Below are 25,947 nucleotides of genomic sequence, written 5' to 3' on the forward strand. Positions count from 1 at the left end.
TGAGCCCAGTTCAAGGCTCCAGTGAGCTACGATGACACCATTGCACTCCAGCCTGGGCAACAGAGCGCGAGACCTATCTCTTATGAAAAAAAAAAAAAAAAAAAAAAAAAAAAAAACCAAACCCACACCAACCTGCAGAAAACCCCACAAAATACCACAGAGCCCAGTCTCCCCTTATGAGATCTGTTCTGTTTCCTGATGAAGGGCAACAGGCACCTCCTAACCCACTTTGCTTTGCCGGGCTTCAGTCTGGGGACTGAATCTCTAATTAGAATTTCCACATTCATCAGAAACATCTTTTCTTGTGGTAATAAAATGGGGACAGAGTTATCACTTCCCAAGCCCGAATGACATGCCTTTAACAAATATTCCCTGATGGCAGTGAGAATCAGTGACTAGACAGACTCACAGACTGCACAGACTACACCCGAATGACAAAAGTTACGTTTAATTTACAATGTAATAAAGGTTACAGGTAAAAAGCTACACATAAAGCGTGAAAAGGCCTATTACACAAATGTACAAATCTCTGTACAAAGCTCATACCAATGTTTCCTACCTTCGTCTCCTGTTTGTTAGCCAGGTTTAGTCCTGGAGCTCCGGGTAACGAGAGCTCTCAATCCAGGGGGGAAGAGCCTCCAAGCCAACATCTAGAAATTCTTAGAGACATCAGCTACTTGCAAAGTAAAATCTTTTCCTTTTTAATTTGAATTGCCCTAACTGGTCATATCCTTTAAAAATTGCCTTCAAAACACACTTAAAAAGGAAAGTAATGCCACAGAGAGGAGAGGATAGTACTCTGGAATTAAATAAGAAACTTCAGCAAGTGGAGTGCTCAGGTTTGACAAGAAAACAAAGTTCAGTTCAAACAATACTGCAAGTTAAAAACTGTAAACCTGTGTCTATGGCACTGGTCACTCACAAAGGAAAATTAAAATGTTCTCATTCCAACAAAAGGACAAAAGAGAAAAGCCTAACTACTGGACCTCAAAACCACTGACCCAAGAAAACATTTTTGAGTTTAAACCCTGGCTTAACTACAGAATTCTAAGCCTTCTTTTGGACCAACCTGGGATCCACGGCAACCCTTTTGCTATCTGGGACTTGCAAGGATAGTAGATATAAATTAGGCTAGTAGAGCCCCCAGGCTGGTGATGCTACTGTAACCTCCACAGCTCTGGCGTCAACCTGAGGGCCTGGGATATCTGACTTTCCATAAAAATATCCTACAAAGAGGGAGAAAGAAAGAAGGAGGTAGTGGAAAGCTGGGGAAAGAGCCTGGGCAGTCAGTCTATGTAAGAGGATATATGAAACCTTTCTCTATACTGAAAGTGTTCTGAAGACAGGTTTTTACGGGATATTTCAACTCCACCCCAGTTTTAATGTTACATGGTTAGGACCCCAGGAGACAGTCTGAAAGACGATACTGAACACATGGAAAGTTTTTCTCCCTAGTTCATTAGCTCCCCCATCACCCTTCTAACCCCAATCCCACCCAATCCCACCCTTCTCCACGACCAAAAATATCAAATCAGTAAGGAAGGTGTGGGCTTCTTGCCCGGCCAAGCCTCTTTTGCATATTTCTTCTTCTTGGGTTCATTTACAGCTTCAGGGTTATAGACTGCAGGGTTTGGTGCAGGGTTCATGTTCACTGCTGACGGCACAACGGGAGTCAAGTCCACATCAGGGGCGAGGTTCGGGTATGGCATGGGCAAGCCACCAATGAGGGCTGTCCCGTGGATGCCATGCGGCTGGGAGCCGGCCTCACTGTGTGTGGGGGGCAGGCCCCCATAGAGTCCTCCACTGAAGGCAAAGTTCTGAATGCGCCTGTTCCCTGATTCTTCTAGGCCCAGGGAGCCAGGGCCTTCCACTCGCTTCTTCTGTGGTTTGCAGTGAGGAGAGGGGAGAGAACAGAGAGAGAAGGGGTGAGGCCCAAAAGTGGTTAGTTAGCCTCTTCTAGTCCAGCCTTAGAAAAATGGCCTTTGGAAAAGCTCCTAAATTCTAGGCTGTTTTGTATTTCAAACAACCTATTTGATGGTCCTGAAATCCTAGCACTTAAAGGGACCTTACCAGTCATTCCACATGGTGGTTCCCAAACACTGCACTACAACAAAGCTTTCACCGTCCTATGCCAAACCGAAAAAAATGAGAATTGTGTTGTTGAGTAAAACTTATCCAATTTAAATGACTCTTCTTTATCCTAAGGTCATTCAGCTCCTCTCTTACTCTGACGTTAAAAATGCTCTTTTAGAAAATGGCAGTGATAAAAGATGGTAAGAAGTATTTATAGTTTTCTTTTTTTGGGGGGGAGTCGGTGTCTCTATGTTCAGTGCCCAATTTTTAAACATTAATCTGAGAGCAAAACAAATATACAGTGAAGGAAGTCATTTATTGGTTGCCTGGGAGTGGGAGGGGCTTGCCTGCAAAGGGACAAGAGGAAACGTTTTGAGGTGATGGAAATCTATATCTTGATTATGCTGGTGGTTACACAGATGTATACATTTGTCAAAACTCAAACTATATGCTTAAATGTGTGTGTTTTATTATACATAAATTATTTATTGATTGATTGCTTGCTTGATTGAGACAGAGTCTGGCTTTGTTGCCCGGGCTAGAGTGAGTGCCGTGGCATCAGCCTAGCTCACAGCAACCTCAAACTCCTGGGCTCAAGCGATCCTACTGCCTCAGCCTCCCAAGGAGCTAGGACTACAGGTACGAGCCACCACATCCAGCTAATTTTTTGTTTCTATTTTTAGTTGACTGACTAATTTTTTCTATTTTTAGTGGAGAGGGGTCTCGCCTTTGCTCAGGCTGGTCTCAAACTCCTGACCTCAAGCGATTATCCCGCCACAGCCTCTCAGAGTGCTACGATTACAGGCGTGAGACACCACGCGCGGCCTATTGTATGTAAATTATACCACAATAAAATTGACATAAAAGTAAAAATATCTGCTGATTTTGTACTTTAATGACAACAGAACACTCCAAAGAAGGAACAAAAGAAAGAGGAAAAAGAGAGCGAGAGCGAGAGAAAGAAAGAGAGAGAAAGAAAGAGAGAAAAGAGCTCAAGGGGAAATTTGGCATGAATATAATGGAGTCCCAAGGAAAAACTTCATCTTCTACTTTTCCACACTGGACTAAAGCTCATGAAAGATCTCCCCACACCTATAGTTCTTTTGGATTAAACAGACTAAGCAGGCACTCTGACATATCTTAGCAGTTTAGTTTAATATATTCTAAAGATTTTTTTAAAAATTAAAACTCTATAGCATCTCTGACCAGCATCTTCCAATCACTTTTTTTCTTTTTCTTTTTCTTTTTTTGTATGCCTACCGCAGCTGTCCACAGGATCCAATCACTTTTTGAATACCTCTATTAATAGGGATCTCACTACTTTAAGGGGCAGTTTGTTCTCTGTTGGACAATTCTAACTATGATGTAGTTCCTCCACATGTTGAGCAATCAGAGCATCTCTGTAACTTTCACCTCTCGGTTCTTCAACATATCTGATCTTTAACCTATTCAGATCTGGGCTGACCTGCATACCTGTGCCATTCCCATTTCCAAAATAAAGGGCATGGCAAACCATGTGGCGCTGCAATAATGTATGTCCCTCACCTAGTAGTTTACTTTGAGTCAGGAGGGGAAGGCCACAGAAAGGTGGGCCTCTCTCTGCACCCTTCTGGAAGGTAAATTTACAGACACAGATTGCATATAATTTATATGAAACATCAAGCTGCCTAGTTACCTTGAGCCTTTCTGTGGTACCTTAGGACTCCCTAAACATAGGTGGAGTAAAATTATTTCCACAGAATGAAAAATGGGGGAGGAGCATAGAATGTGTGTTTTTTTTTTTGAGACAGAGTCTCACTCCATCACCCCAGGTAGAGTACAGTGGTATCATCATAGCTCACTGCAACCTCAAACTCCTGGGCTCAAGCTATCCTGCTTCAGCCTCCCAAGTAGCTGGGACTATAGGCATGTACTATGACACCCGGCTAATTTTTCCATTTTTAGTAGTGATGGTGTATCACTCCTGTTGATCTTGAACTCCTGAGCTCAAGCAATCCTTCCACCTCAGCCTCCCAGAGAGCTAGGATTACAGGCATGAGCCACCATGCCCAACCTAGAATGTGTTTTAAAATTAAGCACTTACTTAACACTCACCTACATGGAAGAGCTACATTTAAACCCAGACTGTACAGTGTTTCAAATGCTGTTATAATGTGCTTCCTACCTTGACTGGGACCACTGCAGTTTGCACCATGTTCCTGAAGCGACCAACTGAGGGATCCACATCCTCTGCAAAAAGAGATGAGGGCAGGGTTGGTTTGGTACTCTACTGGGAGGGATAAGGGTATAGGGCTCACCGCAAACAAAACAATCACAACAACTCACATTAAAACAGTGTGTTTACTGTGTGCTGGGCACTGTGCTAAATCCTCACGACAATCCTGTGAGGCAGACACTACTGTAATAAACAGAGAATAGACTAGAAAACAAAGTGAGGCTTGCAGGAGTAAAGTGACTGGCCCAGTCACCCTGCTGGAGGGGCAGGAGCCAGGACTTGAGTCCAAGCAGTCAGAGACAGATCTGTGCTCTGCACCACTGTGCTGTGCTGCCTCCCCGAAGTTCTTTCCTGTTCCATACACTTTCTTCTTTTAAGGCGAGAGAAAAGAGTAGACGTTATCAATCCCATATAGTGATAAAACAATGCCATGTCAACAGGGCACATACCACCACCTTGCTAATGCCTGCTCATTAGCAAAAAACAGATTTAGGACTCAGACCCAGGACTTCAAATTTAACCTGGTCTTTTGACCTGAATAACTTGAACTGTATACAATCAAGACTTTTACTAAAGGATCGAAAGCCCCCTGGACAGGGTGGGAAAGTGGCTCTCTTTTCATAGCTTGCACACACACCACTAACCCTACAAAGCTTCCAGCTTCACTCACTCTGCACGGAGACAGCACTGAGCCTAAGTGAAGGACCTGCTTTTCAGTCATTCTCTCGGGCCTCACTTAATTGGACTTCAGACATGGAAATAAAGAGCAAGATACTGTCCCATCTTTGAGGAGTTCAGTTACGGAGCCAGATAGGCTGCGACACACAGAAGTGCTTCAAGAGAAGTGCACAATGGTGCTCCTGGAGCACAGAGGGGATGTTTGGGCTGGATGATCACCTAGGATGCGGGAGTTTTCCCACTGAAGCTTGAATGAGTGGAAACATTCACTCTGAGGCAGGCACAGACTTATTATCACTACTAGAGAAAACCCCTCTAAGCCCCTTTAACTTAATATAGTTGTAATCTTATTTTAAATGCATTGAGGTTGCTTGCTATTGAAAGAAACACTCTTATGAATCCTCCTGGAAAACAAAGAATCCCTATTTAATAATTAGCCCCTGGTTTAAGTTTGGCTTTTCACATATTAGGATGCTTAAAGATACCCTGGTATTACGTTCACAACCAGTCTTTGCTCAAAGAATGAAAAAACAGCTTCCAAATGAAAGAAGAGAGAAGAAAAAATATCCAGGTTCATTAGGAAGGAGACAAGGTCTCTAAAAAGACACCCTGATCTTCCTTCATTGCCATAGGAGCCTGTTCCAACCATCTTCTCAGCAAGGAGAGCTAAATGAAGCCCAAGAACAACTGGAGCCCAAGAGAAGTGGCTAACAGGCAATGTGCCCTACATGTGCACGCAGGCCTGCAGAGGAGTAGGGCTGAGCCGTTCTGGGGGATCCTGTCTTGAGATGGCAAAATAGTTCTCAGGGCTCTCAACCTCTCTTCAATCTCTCTATGCATCTTAGTTCTGGAGAGAAAGGATACACCCATTGCAGGATATCTGTGCTCTTGGAAGACTTACCAATAAATTCCTTGCTAATTCTACTTCTAATGTAGGAAAGGCTGCATGGGTGAAAGGCAGATGATGATGGTGATAACAGCTAACATTTATCGAGGGCTTACTGAGTGTCAAGCACTGACTTTCGAGCACTGACCTTAAGTATATGTACATTTATTAACTCATTTAACCTTCCCACCAAGCCTGTGAGGTCAGTGGTCTGCTAAGTCACTTGACCAACGCCATACAGCTAAGAGGAAAAGTCGATTTCAGACCCAGGCCCTCTGATTTCAGAACCTGTGCTCTTAACCACTATGCCATACTGCCTGAATACACTGCTTTAAGAAAGCTCTAATTTGCAAGGAGAAAAATAGAGTGGATCAGACCCTGACTTGCAAAGGGGACTTAAGAGATTGTCTAGGCAGACTGCTGGCTGCTGTACAAACAGAAGCATGTTTAAAAATACAAATTTCTTGGTCCAACCCCTGGAAATTCTTATTCAATAGGTTCTGGGGCCCAGAAATAAGTTTCTCAGATTGGTCATCCAGCCCCTGCCTGAACAATTCGCTCTAGCACTCCTTACTATAATCCATTCACTTCACATACCATTGGAAAGCGAGCTTGTAGTCACTAGAAAGAATGCTCTGATCTCTTTCACAGCAGGAATCCTTTTAATTCTTCTTCTAAAGGTAAGCCAGGGATTTGCTGGGGTTTTTTGTTTGTTTGTGTTTTAAATGTTTAGCCAAATACTTGGTGGCCACTGGCTCTGGTTTTGCCCTCCTCCCTCTCTCCCTTGCCCCGCCTCCCCTCCCTCCTTCCCTTCTTCATTCCTTCCTCCGTCCCTCTCTCCCTCCCTCCTTGCGATTGAAGGCAGGAGTGAAGGCATGAGTGAAGGCATGGCCCTCAATCCTCTCTCCCTCATGCTTGGTCGCCTTAAATCCCCAGCATCCAGGAGACTGTACTCCAGAGCTGTGAGCTCCTCCCCTGTGAGGACAACTCATTTGGGTGAGTTCTGGTCAGAACACAGACCAGTAGAGCTACTGTCCCCACCATGCTTCTATTAATGCAATCTTAAACTGCACTTGATTAGTTTCTACATCCCCTTGATGACTCAGACTACATTTTCAATTAACTAAAATCCCTAGATTTTTTTTTCCATGAGCTGTCACTGGAGCAAATCTTCTCCATTTAAATAACTGATATTTTAAACCTAAATGTAGGACTTGAAAGTCATCCTCATGGCATTTCAATTTGGGAAATAAAAGCAACTTGTTAGGCTGCGTTCCTTATATCCATCCACTGAGATTTGTTTTCAAATAAGGTTTTAAAAAAAGAATCCCATCATCCTATAAACTATACATACCTCCCAGCTCTGTGTTATACTTGAGACATAACTTGAGATATAACTTGAATCCAATAAATGAATGTTGAATGATGGAACAACTTGTTAAACTTAGTGGCCTTCCCTATAAACATCTTGATGAAATTTCCATATAAAGTATCTATAAGTTATTTCCTTACAGAAAGTCTTGAATGGGATTAATGGTGACAGCAGAAGGTTCCCTAACCTTGGAGTTACCAATGCTACTGAAAATCCCATAAAGACAATAATGTTCTGTTTTGAGGTAAACACAATAAATGCCTATACATTACTTAAACTTCCACCATGACACAGACATACTGAATCAGCAGAGAATTACAGCCTTGCTCTCTACAATGTATAATACAGGGCCCTTCCTTTAGCCATTTCTTTCACACTGTAACTGGCTTGAGTGTTCGGAATACCCCACCAATGAATTGTACAAAAATATCTCCCCTTGATATAGCACCTCTTATCCTAAACGTTGTTGAAAAACATCACAACTGATGTACCTGTTGTGTATGCTACTCTCTCAGACCACAGCCTTTTCATCAGAAGAAACTAGGAAGACACCTCACCTGGGTTGATGATCTCATCATCCTCACTGAACGTCACCCGTGAGTTCTTCCTCTTCCTCTTTGGTCTCTGAATGTCCAGATTTCCCTCCTCAATGGTAAGGGTAGAAATCCGCTTGTTGTGGGCAGTGTTGAACTCTGTCAGGTTCTATAGACCAGGGTTCACACAGGAAAGACAGGAGTCAGTACAAAGGGGATTTGATGAAGAATACTAAATAAAGGACAGCAAGGCATTAGGGACTAACTTTGACCTCCCAAGGCAGATGAGATTCCCTTCTGCATTCGGAGAAGATTCATATCATCCCAAGACTGCTAATGTGAACAAGTCTCATTTGAAAGAACATGGAACATCCTCATTGACTAGCAGGGGGCAGTGATATTCAAAAGGAGGTACAGTGCCTTGAGCTGAGAACAGGTCATCTGTGCAAATACACTTGAGGTTGTTTTGTTTTTGTTTTTAAGAAAGAATATCGTCATCATGCTGAGAATTAAAAGGAAATATTACTAGGAAGAATTTCAAGAATTGTTTTTTAAGTATATAATAACAAAACAGAGATGAAAACGGACAACTGACTGCTTCTTTCCAGTAGTTCTCTCCTTTAAAATTCTTAAGGACACTGACAGTGCACTTAATGTATGATGTTAATATTTTGTCATTCCCCATCCTATGTCTGGCCCCAATTCTATTCATTCATAACCATCTCATGATTTTTTTTTTTTTAAAGGGACAAGGTTTCAGTGTGTTGTCCAAGCTGGTCTCGAACTCCTGGGCTCAAGTAATCCTCCCACCTCAGCCTCCCAAGTAGCTGGGACTATAGGTGTGAACCACCATGCCCAGGTCATCTCAATGATTAACTTGGTCATAGCACTGTTGTTTGCCTCTTCCCAATCCACTGGACTTATTTCAATCTGGTACAAATTACCAGGTTCAAATATTCCAAATGTCTTAAAAATGAAGATCCAGAGAGGACCTAACATACTGAACTAAGACAGGGAAGCACAGAAATGGCCTGCAGGGAAATGGGCAAGAGTGACTACACAAGGTCCCTAGCTATGAAGCCACTACTTCTGAACCAAATGACTTCTCGATTTTAAGATTTATATTGTGCTTTTCTTCCTTAGGGTTGGGAAACTGCCTTAGTGTACAGGAATAGTAAATGTATGTGAACAGTTAGGGACATGCTTACATTTGGCCTATCTGAACAGACCAGTCACACCAGTGCAGTGACAGACATGTGAAGGACTACTACAGCTACAACACAAACTACTGGGGTTAGGCTCTAGAAAAGGAAAACTTTTAGCACTTTAAAGTTCATGGCCTTCAGGGCAGCCATGCCCATAAGAACAAAAGCAGTCTAGTTTTATTAAGAAGATTCCTGGGTGTTCAGACAGTACCAAAAGAAGCTACATAAATGAATGAAAGTGTGAGTCTCTCCAAGCCAATGCTGTCTGATAGAACCTTCTGTGATGATGGAAATATTCTCTGTCTGCACTATCCAATATGGTAGCCACTAGCCACATGTGACTATAAAATACTTGAAATGTGGTTAGTGGGTACCACACCGGACAACATTGCTGTAAGTAGTCAGAAGGACAGAAAAATGTAACTCCCAGTCTTGGTGGCTTCTAACAGCCAGTGAAGGTACATAAGAAAACTGGAGTGTGTGTGTGTGGGGTCTAGTAGCAGGTAAACCCAGTTTCCTTGTTAGCCCTGGTCATATATAACCAAATCCACACAATGAGGCTCTCCAAGGTGTGTCACAGCTGGCCACACCGCATTGCCACAGGCCCATTACTGGACTCGAGAGACCCTCCTGCTGCTAAGTCATTGGCATTTCAAGCTACACAGAACAGCTACACATTGGAAAAACCAAGGTTCCCAAAGACAAAACAATGACATAGACATGGAATTACATCAAGCTCAGTTTCTTCCTCTGGAAGCCCCAGTAAGCCCTTGAGTTCATCATCCTCTCCACCCATCTTCTCATCTCCTTTCACAGCTGATGGCAATGTCTGGGGCTTCTCACGCAGAGTGTACGCCCGTGTGGATGCACCGAAAGAGACTGTGGAATCGATGGGGATTTGCTGAGGCTTGTGAGGTTCCAACCGAATGTGACCCAAGAAAGTGCCGTGTGCTGGGAATAATCAAATCAGAAATGTAAGGGGAGAAATCAAAAACAATCTAAGTTTTAGAAGAGAGGGTATGATCTTCAACTTTCTTATCAGGTGAGCACCTCCTAGCACATCAGTTTTGTTTTGTTTGTTTTTAACTTATAAAAAAAAATGCCACAGTCAGGATCATGGTCAGAAAACATAAGCTTTTTAAAATGAAATTGGCACTGGGTCCACTGCATCCATCGTGTGTTACAGTGAGAAGGAAAATTCCTTCACTGAGCCTTGAATCTCTTCAGTGGATTTCTTACACATCTTCAGACCTGTTGCTCCCCCAGTAGCAAATACCACTGCCTGTTGTCTGCTGCCAGACAGGCTTGGCTCCATTCTGCATCCAGCAGGAATGGCTCCAACCCAGCAGAAGGCATGACTCCCAAGGCAGAAGACAGGAATCACTGCCCTCTCCAGCCCCAAGTAAAAGGAACGCTGACTGTCCTAATGGCAGTTATGCTTGGGTCTTCCCCAGGACAAGAAAGGTGCTTGGCTGAAACAGGTGCAATATCAATGCCAAGGCAAGCCAAAATCCTACTACGGGTTCTGAACATTTTCCACATCAGCATTCTGTATGTTATTAAATGGAGAGAAAAGATAAGTACTTGTGAGACCAGGCTCTCCAAGTCCCTTACATAAGCAGATTAGGGTGGTGTGTATGTCTGTGTGTGTGGTAGTGAGGGAAAGGAGAAGTCAAATATGACGAACCCAGGAAGCAGGACCCTTTACATCTTACACTCTATTTACACATGGGCAAAATGAACAAACTTCAAGGCGCCACGCAGTCAAGTCTCAACTGCAATTCTGTGGATCATCTGGGGCAAAGTTTAAAATCTTATTAGTTGAAGTGTGCTCGTAGAATTAAAATTATTATTATTCATAGTCAAAGCAAAATGTAGCTGGGATAAAGAACCTATTGTAAATAATTAAATTTTGCTCAAAACAAGTACTTTTAAAATGTCCTGCACCCGCTGCTCTACTACATTTATGGAGCTAATCATGGCTTCTGCTTAAATTGGATCACAATTTATCATGGTCCTAGAAACACCTGAATACCCATAATCCCTAGTTCCTGGGTGCCTTTTCTGTTCTCTATACAGATGCTCCTGGACTTACAATGGGGTTATGTCCCAATAAACTCATTGTAAATTGAAAACACCGCAGTCGAAAATACATTTAAAGGATAAGATGGTTAAGATTGTGGACTGCCAAGTCCTAACTCACGTGCGATGCCATTACTGGCTTGCCACCTTCATGCTGGGCAAGTATCCTGAATTTCATCTCAAGAGTAATTGCCTTCCTCCTCTTCTTACCAGAAGCAGGAGACATAGATGGCCGTTTTATACACACAATAGGATGGGAAAACACAAGACACAATATCCAAAAAACGCTGGCAACATAGTACACTGTAGTGTATCGGTTGTTTACCCCTGTGACCCTGTGGCTGACTGGGAGCTGTGGCCCGCTGCCACTGCTCAGCATGGCAAGAGAGTATCCGGATTGCTAGCCCAGGAAAAGATCAAAATTCAAAATTCGAAGTACAGTTTCTACTGAATGCATATCACTTTTGTACCATCCTAAAGTTGAAAAATCATTAAGTTGAACCATTGTAAGTCAGGGACCATCTGTACATGCCATTGCCTCCTCCAGGACAGCACCACCAAAGTCCTCTTCTCTCCATAGTCAATCATCAATTATCTCAAGAAAATATGACAATCACAGGAACAGAGAAGGGCTGACTTTAAAACCAAACATAAACTTTTTCCTTGAATAATAAAACAGAGTTTCTGAACTAAAGAACCCTAAGGGCATTTTCACGCTGCCCAAAGGGAACACGTGAATTGGTAGGGAGTTACTTACTACTATTGAGATCTATCAGGAAAACTCTCTTCAGATGCTTGTGGTAGACCAGTGCAGCGTGGACCCGAGAGCAAGACTGGTGGTCAATGGTAAAGTCACACAAATCAGGGTTTCTCCCAAATAAGTAATACTTCTTCTCATCAATAATCAGTTTCTAAATAAATATTAAATTAAATATTACTTAAATCTTGTTTCAACAGGGTTTACCAAAAACTCTTCCAATAAAATAAGTAGAGGATCTTGAGTAGATAAAATTCCTTACCAAGGAGAAAAAAAAATATTTCCCGTTATTCTTCAACATAAAGAGCTCAGAATAATTTTCTAATTTTTTTTTTTGAGACAAGAGTCTCACTCCATCGCCCCAAGTAGACTACTGTGGCATCAGCATAGCCCACTGCAACCTCAAACTCCTGAGCTCAAGGGATCCTCCTGCTTCAGCCTCAGCCTCAGCTTATAGTAGCTGGGACTACAGGCACCAGCCATCACACCTGGCTAATTTTTTCTATATTTTGTAGTGCCTGTCTTGTTCTTGCTCAGGCTGGTCTTGAACTCCTGACCTCAAGTGATCTCCTCCAGCCTTGGCTTCCCAGAGTGTTAGGATTACAAGTGTGAGCCACTGCACCTGGCCTGCTGCATCTTAAGTCAATCAGGAAACAAGAAGCACAAAAGACATGTCTATAAGGTAATAAGATTGCTTTTCCGAAAATATACATTCAGATGAAGATTATCACTTGGTTGGGAAAGGAATGAGGTATAAACACCTATCTATATTCTAATCATGCTGTGATAGCCCCACAGTATTTTTGGAACTCTCTTTAGGAATTGGAATTATATTAGACATCATTGTATGTGCCGTTAAATCCCACTTTATTGTCCCATTTCACTTTGGCAGCAAAAAAATATGCAGAGTTAATTCTAAGTGAGTATTTACTGTGTCCAAATACAAACTACCTCACATGGCAAAGATTTTCCAAATTTGGGGAAGGGGGATGTGGGAATTAACTATTATTGCTAGGCATTTTAAACATTAACTCATTTAATCTTCAAAACAACTCTGTGAAGCAAGTATCACCTCTATTGTTAAAGATAAGAGAATAGATTCAGAGAGTCAGTCACCCAAGGTGGCCCAGCTGGTGAAGTGGCCGATCTGGGACTGAAGCGCAGGTGTGACTGACTTGCAATGCTAATATTCTAAACAATGTGCCATGGGTCTGGAACCCTTCTGAGAGAAGAGCTCCAAAATGGTCTCATGTTGCTACTGTGGCACTGGAAAAAATAAAACTACATAACGCCCCAATACAATAGCAGAAAAGGGGATTTTCAGACCAGCAAACTGTTATTTAAAAATTGTGAGGGGAGAAGGGGCTGACATAGGAGTGTTAACTTTTTTATTTTCCCAAATAAGGACATTAAAAAACAAAGTGTCATGGATTTAGTATCATCATTTTATAAAAGAAAAGCCATTTTATCGGTAAATGAGTAGGAAGGGCAAGGATGAAGGATCATTCTTTGAGCTGAATTTAGCTTTATGAAAAACTTACTACACTCCCCTTGTATTTCTTTTAATCCTGGATTTGCCACATATTAGTTGTAAACCAGGCTGTCATAAATGAGGGACTCTAGGTGAATTATTGCTAATGCTTCTTTCAATGCTAGTGGTCTAGTAATCTAGCGTGACCACCTGAAGAATAACTCTCATTCGGATATGTTGTGTTTTTCCTTTAAACACAAGGTCTCATTAAGCTCTTGTTCACATTTTACACTATACCCCTAAAATCCCTGAGAAAAGACAGCACAAAGCTGAGTAGAGAAGTATACTCAAGTTAGCACCAGGCTAGGAATCAAGAGGCTTGTATTTCATTCCTGGCTCAGTCCTTGAATTCACAGTGGGCTACTAATCTCCCCTATGCTTTTGCATTGCCCTTACAAAACCAAAAGATACACCTCAAGCATTAATAACTGTAACAAATGCTGAGCACTTCTGTGCTACACACTGTGCTACTTTTTTTTTTTTTTTTTTTTTTTATGAGACAGAGTCTCACTTTGTTGCCCGGGCTAGAGTGAGTGCCGTGGCGTCAGCCTAGCTCACAGCAACCTCAAACTCCTGGGCTCAAGCGATCCTACTGCCTCAGCCTCCCGAGTAGCTGGGACTACAGGCATGTGCCACCATGCCCGGCTACTTTTTTCTACATATTTTTAGTTGTCCAGCTAATTGCTTTCTATTTTTAGTAGAGACGGGGGTCTCACTCTTGCTCAGGCTGGTCTCGAACTCCTGAGCTCAACTGATCCGCCCACCTCGGCCTCCCAGAGTGCTAGGATTACAGGCATGAGCCACCACACCCGGCCTCTTCCTACTTTTATAGATGACAAAATTGAGGCATAAAGAAATTAATTAACATACTCGTGTTCACACAGCTAAATATTTGTAGGCTGGGTTAGAAATTCAGATTTGTCTAGCTTCAGAGTCTAAGCTCTTTTAATCACATTATATATTTTCTTCATTCTATTTACATCAAAAAATACACCATATGGCAAAGGATATTTTAAGGAGTGAATAAGCACTGTGGGTCACAATCTTAATTTTTCTTTAAACAATCACTTGCCCAGTTTCTTTCAAGCTTAGCCTTCAAGGTTCAGTTAGTTCAAGCTAGCTTAGATTATGTGGGTCACCTCTGGGAAACTCTGTCCAGCAGTGCCCATCTGCTGCTGATAGAGCTTGCTCCAGACCTATACTACTAACAGAGCACCAAGATTGAACAGCCTGACAGCTCAGACAGTCACCTCCAGGTCTGCTTTGACCCAAGTTTTAAAACTTGGGTTGAAAATAAGACATTGCTTCAAAAAGACAGCCCTAAAATTTCAACATCTTTTTCTAAGCAATATCTATTCAGGCTGAATCTCACTGCATTTCTCATTCATATTTATATGCACACAGATTACATTCTCACAAACTTAAATCTGCTAATCACAATGCTCACAGAGTAGTCTCAAGGAACATAAAAGACCACCAGCTCTTGGATTTTAATATAATAATGACTAAATTTCTATGACTCTAGGTTGTCAAAGACATACCAGAGATTTAGGGATTTGTTTGAGAGGAAAAAAAGAGAAAGAACCCCCAAATTAAATGCACACATTCACTATTAAAGGCAGCCCAGCTACCGAAATGTTAAAATGCATACAATTTTAACAGAAAATAGTATGTCTTAGAATCAAGGAAATGTGTTAATTGTTGGACAATGTGCTTCTTCTGTCCAAGTGAATTAAATAATGTACTGGTCTTTCAATAGTCACTAAAGCCATAACTTCTTGATTAGCTATGGTCAGCACCACTATCCAATTGTGCCTCTAAGTTATAACTCAGAGTGTATCTTTACACACTGGGCTTACAAGACTCATGGCTTTTGTTTTAATATTGCACTTCTTAAACCCAGCTATCACAGCATATCACAAGCCTTTGACACAAGGCAAGGATATAGATAGCTCGGTTAGTATCAAGTGCTGATCAAGTTTAAATCCTAAAAAATAAGCACATTTCAGGTCTACTCCTCTCAAGAACAATATAGTGATGTCTAAGGACTGCAACTTAACTGTGTGGCACTCAACACACCTAAGAGCACTGAAAGACAGAAAACATAATCAGCTGATGGAAACCAGTAGTCAGAGGGGTTGTCGGTTTCTTCTTGTTGCAAACTAAAAACTAAATTCTAGTAATGAAATAGATGCCTATATGCCTTCAAGCTCCATCCTATTTAGCAATATTTTGTATCTGTGGAATAATCTATAGTAAAAAAGGTTTTACAGATATTTTAGCTAAATTATTTTCCTGAATAATCTCAATGTTTTGAATCTTTAAGATAGAAGAACCCATGACAAAAGGGTTCTTTCTGAAGCTCACATGACTAGGTGAGGCCATGATGAATTAGTAACAGGAGAATTCATTAAACCCATGGATGCCATAATACTTTGCAAAATACCTGGTTATCTCTACAACATCCTAAAAGTGACAACAATATATTTACAGAACATCTTTCAGAAGATCTCAGATAGCTATTCAAGTTAGCAACCATGGAGTTGCAAAGTTCATATTATATAGATCTAAGAAAAACAATTGCATTCAGTAATGGGGCTTTGAACCTAAATTCTAGCTAAGCAAGCAAACATAAAACTGGTCTGAGATACGGAGACTCACAGCTACATGGTCATAGTGGGCTTAATCTCCATTTCTTGGTAAATAAATACTGTAAGGATTAAAATAGCTAGCAAAAACTCATGTTGTCTTTAAGTTCTATGTGATGTTCACTCTAGAGACTTGTATAAGTCTGCTAAACGTTTCCTTTATAGTACTTATTTCAATTAAATTTATGTAATTTTTTGATTCTGTCTTTCCCACTGGATGACTTGAGGACAGAAATCATGTTTGTTTTGCTCATTGTTGTATTCCCTATGCTGAGCACAGTAAATGGCACATAGTAAACAATAAATGTTTTGAATGAATGAATGAATTTTACCACCATTCCATTCTCTTTTTTGAGCAAGCATCTGAGTTTACCATATTTCTTTGAAGGGGTTGGTCCTGAATTTCACACAAACAACTTAAAAGTTAAACTCAATATATATCATTCATTTTCTTCTTCAGTTATTACACATTGTATATCTTCTACACAACTCCATGTGCTCAGAGAATTCACCAAGTTAATAAGGCCTCTGGTATGATTAGAGCCCATCCACCTTCCACCATTTGGAAGGTGAGAGAAGTCACAAAAAACTGAGTGTCTGTGGTAGATATGAGCTTTGAGTGTGTTATATTACCATGTGCTTTTAATAGAAAAATAATTCAGGATGAAACAAAGTAGCATTGCTAGAAAACAAAGCACAGGAGAGGGGGTGGAAAATGAGTCACTGGCAAAAATCCTTAGTGTGGTGGGGGAAAAGGAGGAAGACTTGTATTTCCATACCTCAATTAGTTTGTCTCCTTTGACTACATCCAGATGTAAACCAGGAGGGGGCTTACCTGCCCTGAAAAATAAGTGTGAAAAAAGCATTTTCAGGATGAGTTCATAAATACTATTTACAATCATTGTCCCATTCAACATTGCAGCTCTCCTGCCAGCCTATAATTAGTTCATGTTCAAGCAGAAATGTCATCTACTTCACTGTTATTACAGCTCCATTCTACATTTGACATGTCCCCAGTGATTCAATTGCTCTAAAACAGATTTTAGTGGATCCGTATTTAGAGCAGCACCAAAGAAACTTATATTTTAACACTGCATATTCACCTAGGAGAAAGCTGCACAGAGAGTGCAAGTACTATAGCTGGAGTAGTATGGTTATCTGGAATTTGAATCTGAGATTTGCCACTACCCTAATACCATATAAAGGTAGTATAAATCAGCTGTTGTTTGGGATGGTCAAGATTAGTCCCATCACAGAATAAGCAGAGGTTACTGCCCTGAGCTCTGAGACCAAATCAGAAGTGCATAATTAGAGAATTAGGGCAATTCAATATCGTGTCACATGAAACCAGGTACCAAATGAATACAAGACATATGCTACTCTTGAACAAGTCTTTCTACAACAGCATGGGTAAGGGAACTTTTCTCTGCACTCCTACAGTCATACCATTCAAGACGGATACACACGTCAAAGCACCTAACACAGTGCCTGGTACATACCAGAACCTAATGAAATGGCAGATGATCTCAGTCTCTTCTATGTTTGCTATCCCGGTCCAAATTTTGAAATTAATACAGCAAAGGACCAAACTGAACATATAATTTGTAGACTGAGGCAACTGGATATTCCAAAATTGCAAAGGGATCCAGAAGATAGATACACATTCACTTGCTTCCTGCATTTGTTGATTTGAAGTTTGAAGAAAGAACAACTGTGTCAGAGCCCTTACATTTGCACATAAAAAATGTATCCTTGTCTATCTAATTGAAGATGTAACATAGTTATCTCACAATCCTGCCCCAACCCCTCTATGGCAGTTGCTGAAAGGACAGTGGACTGGACAAAAGCCCATTTTGTCCGGGAAACAGGGAAAGGAATGTTACATCCAAAATATACTTTCTGAATTCCTACTGTGTGCCTGACTTAGGCCTAGGAGCTGAGAATACAAAAATGCATCAGTCTTTGCCCTTGAGGATCTCAATATAATTAACGGGAAACAGATGAGTAATATAAACAATACATTGTGATTAGCTACAGCAGAAAAAGCTTTTAACTCAGACGCGTCTCCTTGCAAGGCAATTCATATTTATTCATCTTGTACCCTACTCAAATACCAAATTAAATTACTCCATTATTCCCAAGAACTTCTGAAGGGATGAAAAGGATTCATTTCAACCATTCCTAATGCCCACTTGTGCTGGGCTTCGCGCTGGTCACCGAGAACACGAGGGTAACTCAGCGCCATCCCTGTCTTCAGGGAGCTCCCAGTCTGCGGGAGACAGACAGATACCGCAGCAACGACAGAGGGATGCGGGGCTCTGGGGTTGGGTTGGGGCTGGGAAGGGGGCTCGAGTCCGCTCGGGACTTACAGCAGGGGGGCCAGGTACCATGCTCCACAAGAGCACCGACACTCAAGTCGGGAGTTGGGGGTAAGTTTGAGGCCAAGGCCCCAAAGCGCCCCGGCCACCGGCTGACCGCCCAAGGGGCTGCCTAAGTGAGCGCCTTTGAGCCCTCTACCCCAGGTTTCTTCAGTTCCTGGGCCCGGGCTCCAGGCTCCCGGTTCCTCCACACGTAGCCCGGCCCGGCGCAGCGAACAGTTTTCCCTCAACCATTCCAGGGTCTCTGAGCCGTTTGGCTCGCCACAAAAAATGAGCCGCCCTTCCAGCCCAGGATAGCTCAGGCCAGACCACTCCAGCCCTGGCCGCCCCGCCACTCACCAAGTCGGGCAGTCGAACAGCGGGAGACTGGAGCCCGAGTTCGCGGCTGCCGCCATCTTGCGTCTCCCCCTCCCATTTGGCGGGCCTGAAGCACGCCGGGAAACTGGAAGACAGGATTGGGGGTAGGAGGTGGCATCCCAGCAGCCTATGCGCACGCGCGCTCAGGCGCGCACGTACGTAAGCGGGGCGGTGCTTCTGGTGGGGACTGAGCTGATTTTCAGGTCTTTTTTAGTGTTTGAGAGAGTTGGCCTTAACTGAAAGTCTCTAGTGGTTAAAGTTTTCTTTAGCCAGGAGGTGTCAAAAGCAAAGGGGCTTGTAGGGAGGGGTGTCAGTCTCCTCCGACGTCCTCCTGCAAACGCTCTTGGGCTTTAAAATCTTGCCGCTGCATCCTCCTTTAAGGTTTAGGTTAGCACTGTCAGCCTTTTGCCCTCAATCTAGAGAGACTCTAGAGGGTAAAACTGGGAGATTAGAGTGATCACTTACTGTTTTTCCTCTTCCGGCTCTTCTCCAGAAAGCTGCACCCTACTTCTAATCCAAGTCTGGGCCTTGAGAGCCTCTAGATTATCAAAGAATCTACAGAAGGGGTTTATAAAAACTCTGGACAAGCTGGAGCCAATGAGCAGATCCAATAATCACAAGGCAGGCCACCAGAACATCACTGTGCATGGTTCAAATGGCTAATCAAGTTGTGTCCCCTTTGGAATTTTTTCTTTTGGTCAGTGACTGCATTGTGCAAGGAAGCATTGGGATTGCTGGCTTGCCCTAGGGCCACTAGCTGGCTGAAAGAGAACATCAGCGAGGCCTCTGGTTGTGATGGCTTTGTCTATTTAGCACTTATCTGGGCAAGTTATGTATTTTATATGAATCATTTCATTTAAGCCTCACAACAGTCTTGAGATAGGTATTATTATAATCCCTGAGGAGAGGCTCAGAGAAATTGAGTTGCCTAGCCTCACCCTGGTGAGGGAAATTCAAACCTATGACACCAAAGGCCATACTCACTAATCTCACACTTTGATGTTAGTATAATCATATTTATTATTAGCATGCAACTGATGTGCCTCTTTTCCACTTTTGTAGAAAACTCGGCAGGATTATCTAACCTGCAGTTTTTTTCTTTTTTAAAGAAACCAATTGCAAAGTTATTGTTCACCCGGCAAGAAGAACTGCTCAGCAAGCTAAGGAATCTCTATGATGAAAGTATTTCTTTTCTTTTTTTTTTGAGACAGGGTCTCGGTCTGCCGCCTGGCCTAGAGTGCAGCGGTGTCATCATAGCTCACAGCAACCTCAAACTGCTGGGCACAAGGGATCCTCTTGCCTCAGCCTCCTGAGTAGCTGGGACTACAGGCACATGCCACCACACCTGGCTGATGAAAGTATTTCTTTTCTTGATTCCCTGCTATTGGTCCTCTAGATCTTAAATAGAAAATCAGCTTATTCAAGTCCGGGCTCGGTGGCTCAAGCCTGTAATCCTAGCACTCTGGGAGGCTGAGGCGGGCGGATTGTTTGACCTCAGGAGTTGGAGACCAGCCCGAGCAAGAGCGAGACCCCGTCTCTACTAAAAATAGAAAGAAATTATATGGACAGCTAAAAATACATAGAAAAATTAGGCGGGCATGGTGGCGCACACCTGTAGTCCCAGCTACTCGGGAGGCTGAGGCAGTTGGATTGCTTGAGCCCAGGAGTTTGAGGTTGCTGTGAGCTAGGCTGACACCATGGCACTCTAGTTCGGGCAACAGAGTGAGACTCTGTCTCAAAAAAAAAAAAAAAAAAAAAAGAATAAGATACTTTTATGTACAGATTGTCTGGGCCTTTGAGGTTCTGTGTCCCTTTCAGGCATGAGGTGGTGTTGAAGGCATTTGTAGCTATCATTGACCCGATGACATCTATGTCAACTTTGCCTTTCAATTTCTCAGCTTGTGTGTGATTCTTCTAGTGCTGACCATATACCCAAGAAACATAAAAGCTAATTATTCTTACACTTATAATTCTTTACTCCTTGGCCATATCCCGTTTCCATCACAGCTGATATTCACACTGGCCTCTGATGTAGTGGGACCTTACATTTACATAGGCCCATATATAGCAAAATGCTCTTTGTTTGGGCACCAGTGATGTCAGAGTAGACCAGCAACCTGGAGGGCAACAATCTAGACCTTTACCCTTTTGAAATGGAAAGACTGATGGGCTAGCTGCCTTTGGATTTTGGTATCTCAACAAAGAAAGATTCATTTCTTTGATAGTCCTTAGAGTAGAATCTAAAGATATTAGGAGCATACTAATGTCAGAAAACTTAAAAACAAATCTTTGATATAATGTGAGTGATCAAATGGAGAAACGGACAAAATTTCCTGTGTGTGTATAGATAGTACAAGCAGGAGGCTTCATTTAGCAGGGTGGTAAATGAAGTTCACACGGTGCTGACGGAAGAAAGGATGTTTATGAAAAGTTGGGTACAAACTGCCACTTCTCCAGATTTTTAGGGAAAGCTTCATGGAAGACTCAGTGAGCAGGACACTTTGTATCAATGATGCACAGAGATAGTACATAGTGTCTAAAGGTGCAGTTTCGAGGCCTGACTGTTTGAGATCAAATCCTGGCTCCAACACTTACAAGTTGTATAACCATGGGCAGGTTACTTATTATGCCTCAGCTTCCTGATCCATTAGAGGGGAGACAAGAAAATACATCTCATAGATGGTTTTGGGGTATAAGATACAATGTAAATCATCTAGCATCGTAATTTACTAGTAGTAGGGGCTCAAATATTATCCCCAAAATGACCATTCACATTCAGAGCACCTCCTCAAGCCTTTAAATTCCTGTATTAAACTGCCATTCCTGGCCTTACCTTCTTTAGTTGTAAAATGATGGGGCTAGTTGAGATAAGTAGTTCACAGACTTTAGAGACGTGACAGACCAGAAAAAGAAATATAGGAATGTCAACTTTTATTTTGCCAGCTCCGGAGATTTAAAAATGAAGTCTGCCATCTAATAGCATCACCTTTTCATTTTGGTAATATTAAAATACTCTTTTAGGCTAGGCACGGTGGCTCATGCCTGTAATCCTAGCACTCTGGGAGGCCGAGGTGGGTGGACCGTTAGAGCTCAGGAGTTCAAGACCAGCCTGAGCAAGAGCAAGACCCCCGTCTCTACTAAAAATAGAAAGAAATTATATGGCCAACTAAAAATATATACAGAAAAAATTAGCCAGGCATGGTGGCTCAGGCCTGTAGTCCCAGCTACTCGGGAGGCTGAGGGAGGAGGATTGCTTGAGCCCAGGAGTTTGAGGTTGCTGTGAGCTAGGCTGACGCCATGGCACTCTAGCCTGGGCAACAGAGTGAGACTCTGTATAAAAAAAAAAAAAAAAAACCATCTCAGACTCAGATGGAACTTTTAAAAAACATCATTTTTCTCATTTCTCCATGGACTGGTAAAAAATTTGATCCTTAATCACAGCCCAACATCCAAAATTGTAGTATTGCAAGTTTATTCTTTAAAAATTAAGTGCCACATCGCCAATCAAATTTCATTTTTACAAAGTGTTAAAATGAACTACCTGGTTGGTCTAAAAGTGGGATCAGTGGTTGGGAATAAAAATCTTTCAAACTATTTCCTGGTTAATTGGAGATTCTAAAGTAGCCATATTTTGTGATGCTGGAAAGCAATACTGAAAAAATCTGTGAAGTCTAGGGATGCACTAAATATGCTTGGAAAAGCAGGGAACAAACAGTTGATTCCCAGCCTTAGGGAACACAATGGATTGAGATTTGAGATAGGTTCTGGCCTGTACTTAGTGACCAAAAGCAAAAGCTGTATAGCTAAGGACAGTCTCTGAATAGGGGGGAAAAAATTGAACAGAGGAGGCTCAGAGTGTTTTACTCTGCACAGACTGAATGGTAATTTCATTTTGATATTTTTGCCCAGTGTACGAGGCAGTGTAAAGTTTAGCTTGAGAGCAAGATTGTGCATTGCAGTGGGCAAACACTCCCATCCCTACCCCTTAGCAAACACACCCACACACACACATGCCCTGGGAGCATTAGTCTAGCATCTAGCAAGTTCTTATTCTGGAACATTCCCAGATGAAGTGCCCAGAATGACATTTCTACTTTACCCTATACAATACTGTAGTTTTAATTCACTTGAAGAGAGAATGCTAGATCTACCCAGTACTCCTGGAATGGTCCATAAAGGAAGTAGAAAAGGGGACGAGAAAAAGAAAGGAATATAGAGGCAAACATACAATTTGTATGTTCAGACTAAACCCCTGTGATCCTTATAATCAGAAAATTTTGTAGATGCAAAAGCACTGAGAAATTTGGAACCTATACATTAAGTGACTTGTCCAAATACCCTCAGCAAGTTAATAACAGAGCTAAGATGATCCAGGTCTTTTGCATCCCAGTTTAGTTTTTAACCTCCAAACCAATGGTTCTTAACCATGGTTAACACATAAGAATTACCTGGGGCCTTTAAAAATCCCTATGCCTGACTGGGCACGGTGGCTCACACCTGTAATCCTACCACTCTGGGAGGCCGAGGCCGGAGGATCACTTGAAGTCAGGAGTTTGAGGTTGCTGTGAGGTAGGCTTATGCCACGGCCCTCTAGTCTGGACAACAGAGCGAGACTCTGTCTCAAAAAAAAAAAAAAAAAAAAAAAAAAAAATCCCTATGCCCAAGCTATTTTCCAGGCTAATTAGAATCTTGGAGTTGGGGGGATCAAGGTATTAGTATTTTATTAAAGTTTCTAATGTGAAGCCATAGCTAAGAATCACTGTCCTAGATGACGATGCCCCCAGCGATAATCAAGCACAGATACAGAGGATTCTGTGAATGGGTTTATTAGGACCATGCAGTAGAACCTCTTTGGAAACTATCTGAAATTCTAGGCCACGTTCATATTTGGTCCCCATGACCACCACTACAACTACCACTGGATCACAGAGTGTTATAGAACAACCTGTGGTCATATTATTTTACCCAAATGCAAATAGTTTTTCATAACCAAGCCTTTTTTCTTTCCTGGAATGTTACAAATGATATATCCAAGTCCACTGCGATTTGAAGCTGAAAGGGTAGTGATCAGAGAACCAAGAAATTATCTCTGAAGCTGTTGCTTGGGCCACTGTGCCACCCCAACAGCTCTATCCTGTTTTTCAAGGAAAGGCAGCAACACCTATTCCACCCCCAAACCAACCTACACCTGGGTCTCCAGTCTTCTTGCAAGTCTCAATTTTTCTCATGGCAGTACATTATCTAATACCTACCTCATCAGGATGTTAACTCATAAAAACTTACTACAAAAACTTTAAAAAATTTTTACTTGTATTAAGTAAGTGCAAGAGGGCAAAGAAATTTATGCATTTGGGCCCTTGTTTCCCTACTGTTCACATCAGTTTAGAAGATTAAGCGACATTAAGGGGGATGGAGTACATGAATATAAATATACCCAGGGTAGCCAAATCCTCTAATTCACTAAAGAATGAATCAAGGTTGTTGGCCCAATTCACACTTATGCAAGAGCCTAAATAAATTATGTTCCCTTTAACTGTTCTAGGCCTGTGAAAAAGGGAAGTGGACAACATTTATATTACAAGACAGCAATTTTATTGAAACATTTTTTTGTCTAATGGAGAGATTAATTTCTTGTTCATAAATTAGGATAAGTCTAACATCACTATTCCAAACCAGTATTATTTACAAAAATGAACCTTTTCTTTGCTTTATCGCCAGGTTCACAGGACTAAGTTTTAAACCAACTTCAGTCTATCTTTTAAAATCTTCCTGCTATCAAATGCCCAGAAACCCTTATAGGGTAGGGGACAGTCTTTTGACAGCAACATTCATCATTCACCAGGAATGTAGAACCACAAGCAAACAACAACAACAACAACAACAATAAAAAGATTAAATCATTCCAAACAATTCCTGTTTGCTTTTCAAAAGCATGCTATGTCTAATTCTCCCTTTCTATGCAGACAGGTGGGAGAGGGACCCCATAGAGCATAGTAATGTTAATTAAATTAACCCCTTTAAAAAGTGGACGAGATGGCTTAGTGTGCATGAGGACGGGCTGCTGTGGATGGCACTAGCAGATAATGAAGTAAACTTTAAACCAGATTAGTAACATGTACCCAGCAACTGGCCAGCTCAAATAGATACTTCTCATTTAATCTGAATCTCATGTGCAATTTTTTACTTTCCAGTTAAATATAGTGCCAAAATGTTTCAAAACAAATAGAAAGTAGGCTTCCTAGAAATCCAAATTAAAATGTTAAATAATAAAAATTGCTGGCCCAGTTTCTGACAGACTCCAATATGCTGGGTGCAAGAAAGTAATTCTATCTCACTTGCAAGTAAAAAGGTATATTTTGTATACACATAAAAGACAATATTACGAGACTGTAGTGTCACCTGTCAAAACAAGAATATGTAGAATGGAATTTTCAGTAAACATTTGGGATGAAGGGCAATCAGAATACAAGAGAAAGCAAATTCACATAAGTTAATTCCTAATTTGAGAAATCAATAAAATCAATAAATTGATAAATACTGTCTCCATAGGTCACTAATTCCAAGGACTAGTTAGTAGTTAGTTTCTAACTAAATTACTACAGGACGTTCTGGTGTATGCTCTCTTCTTGTGATCAGTTTGTTCTGGCAAGACTCCAACAAGCACTTGCCCTTGAAAACAGCTCAGTGGAGAAGGCTCTGAGGCAATCACTTCGTTTTATAAACTAGCCAGATAATAAGTCCCAAGATTACAATAATCACTGACAGGACAAGCACCAGGATACACATCTTCTTGCGGGATTTTTTCTGAGGAAAGAAATATGTAAAGAAGACACTCATGAAACAAGTAAAATATTTTATATCTAAGACTCCAAGAGTGCTTCATAAATCTGCCTCCTTGTAATTTCAAATTAACTCTATCCATGCACAAATAAGCAGAGACCTTCCCCAAAATTTCAACAGTCACTAGTGCCAGGCTGAAGTGCAAGTTTCAATTCTAAGTCCCCAAATACAATTTTGCAAAGGAGCTATACCTATGCTGCTAGGAATTATTTGCACTAAGTTATTTGTGTATATATATTCTAATAACAGTTTTATACCTATAATAAAATTTTATGTTCATTGTAAAAAATATAGGCAAACAGAAAGAGAAAATAATTGCTAACAGATAAACTGTCAACATTTTGATTGTATGTCCTTATGATCTTTTATCTATGTATATTAATATTTAACAT

At 41.5% G+C, this 25,947-nt stretch overlaps 2 protein-coding genes and 1 non-coding gene across 4 annotated transcripts in view; all 3 read right to left on the reverse strand.

Moving 5' to 3' along the window:
- Positions 1-432: 432 nt before the first annotated feature.
- On the reverse strand, positions 433-19,128 carry PPP1R8 (protein phosphatase 1 regulatory subunit 8). Of its 2 annotated transcripts, XM_045545801.1 has the most exons (7): positions 18,698-19,128; positions 16,760-16,820; positions 11,802-11,955; positions 9,693-9,913; positions 7,782-7,926; positions 4,238-4,302; positions 433-1,880 (listed from the first exon to the last, which is right to left on the reverse strand). In XM_045545801.1, exons 1-7 carry the CDS (start codon positions 18,751-18,753, stop codon positions 1,527-1,529), a joined length of 1,056 nt encoding a protein of 351 aa, XP_045401757.1. In that variant the 5' UTR covers positions 18,754-19,128; the 3' UTR covers positions 433-1,526. The 2 variants fall into 2 exon arrangements, with proteins under 2 accessions (XP_045401757.1, XP_045401758.1); XM_045545802.1 differs by lacking the exons at positions 9,693-9,913; positions 11,802-11,955 and having other exon boundaries at positions 18,698-18,798.
- LOC123636291 lies at positions 15,140-15,305 on the reverse strand. Its single transcript, XR_006734482.1, has one exon. It is a non-coding gene; the product is annotated as a small Cajal body-specific RNA 1 (non-coding RNA).
- Positions 19,129-23,525: 4,397 nt separating the features above from the next.
- Positions 23,526-25,947, reverse strand: part of STX12 (syntaxin 12) — a 32,133-nt gene continuing 29,711 nt past the window's right edge. The window contains exon 9 of the mRNA XM_045545804.1: positions 23,526-25,519. Coding sequence (XP_045401760.1) covers positions 25,421-25,519 — 99 coding nt within the window. The 3' untranslated portion in view covers positions 23,526-25,420. The remainder of the gene's footprint in view (positions 25,520-25,947) is intronic.

Source organism: Lemur catta, chromosome 3, assembly GCF_020740605.2.
Source record: "Lemur catta isolate mLemCat1 chromosome 3, mLemCat1.pri, whole genome shotgun sequence".
Classification (NCBI taxonomy): Eukaryota; Metazoa; Chordata; class Mammalia; order Primates; family Lemuridae; genus Lemur; species Lemur catta.

Bases quoted from the DNA above. Each gene is read 5' to 3' on its own strand.
- PPP1R8 (XM_045545801.1), bottom strand. From the start codon at position 18,753: ATGGCGGCAGCCGCGAACTCGGGCTCCAGTCTCCCGCTGTTCGACTGC. The intron at 9,914-11,801 runs GTAAGTAACTCC...GATTATTCCCAG, and splicing joins CCTGATAGATCTCAATAGTA to CACACGGCACTTTCTTGGGT. The intron at 1,881-4,237 runs GTAGGAAGCACA...TGCAAACCACAG, and splicing joins CTGCAGTGGTCCCAGTCAAG to AAGAAGCGAGTGGAAGGCCC.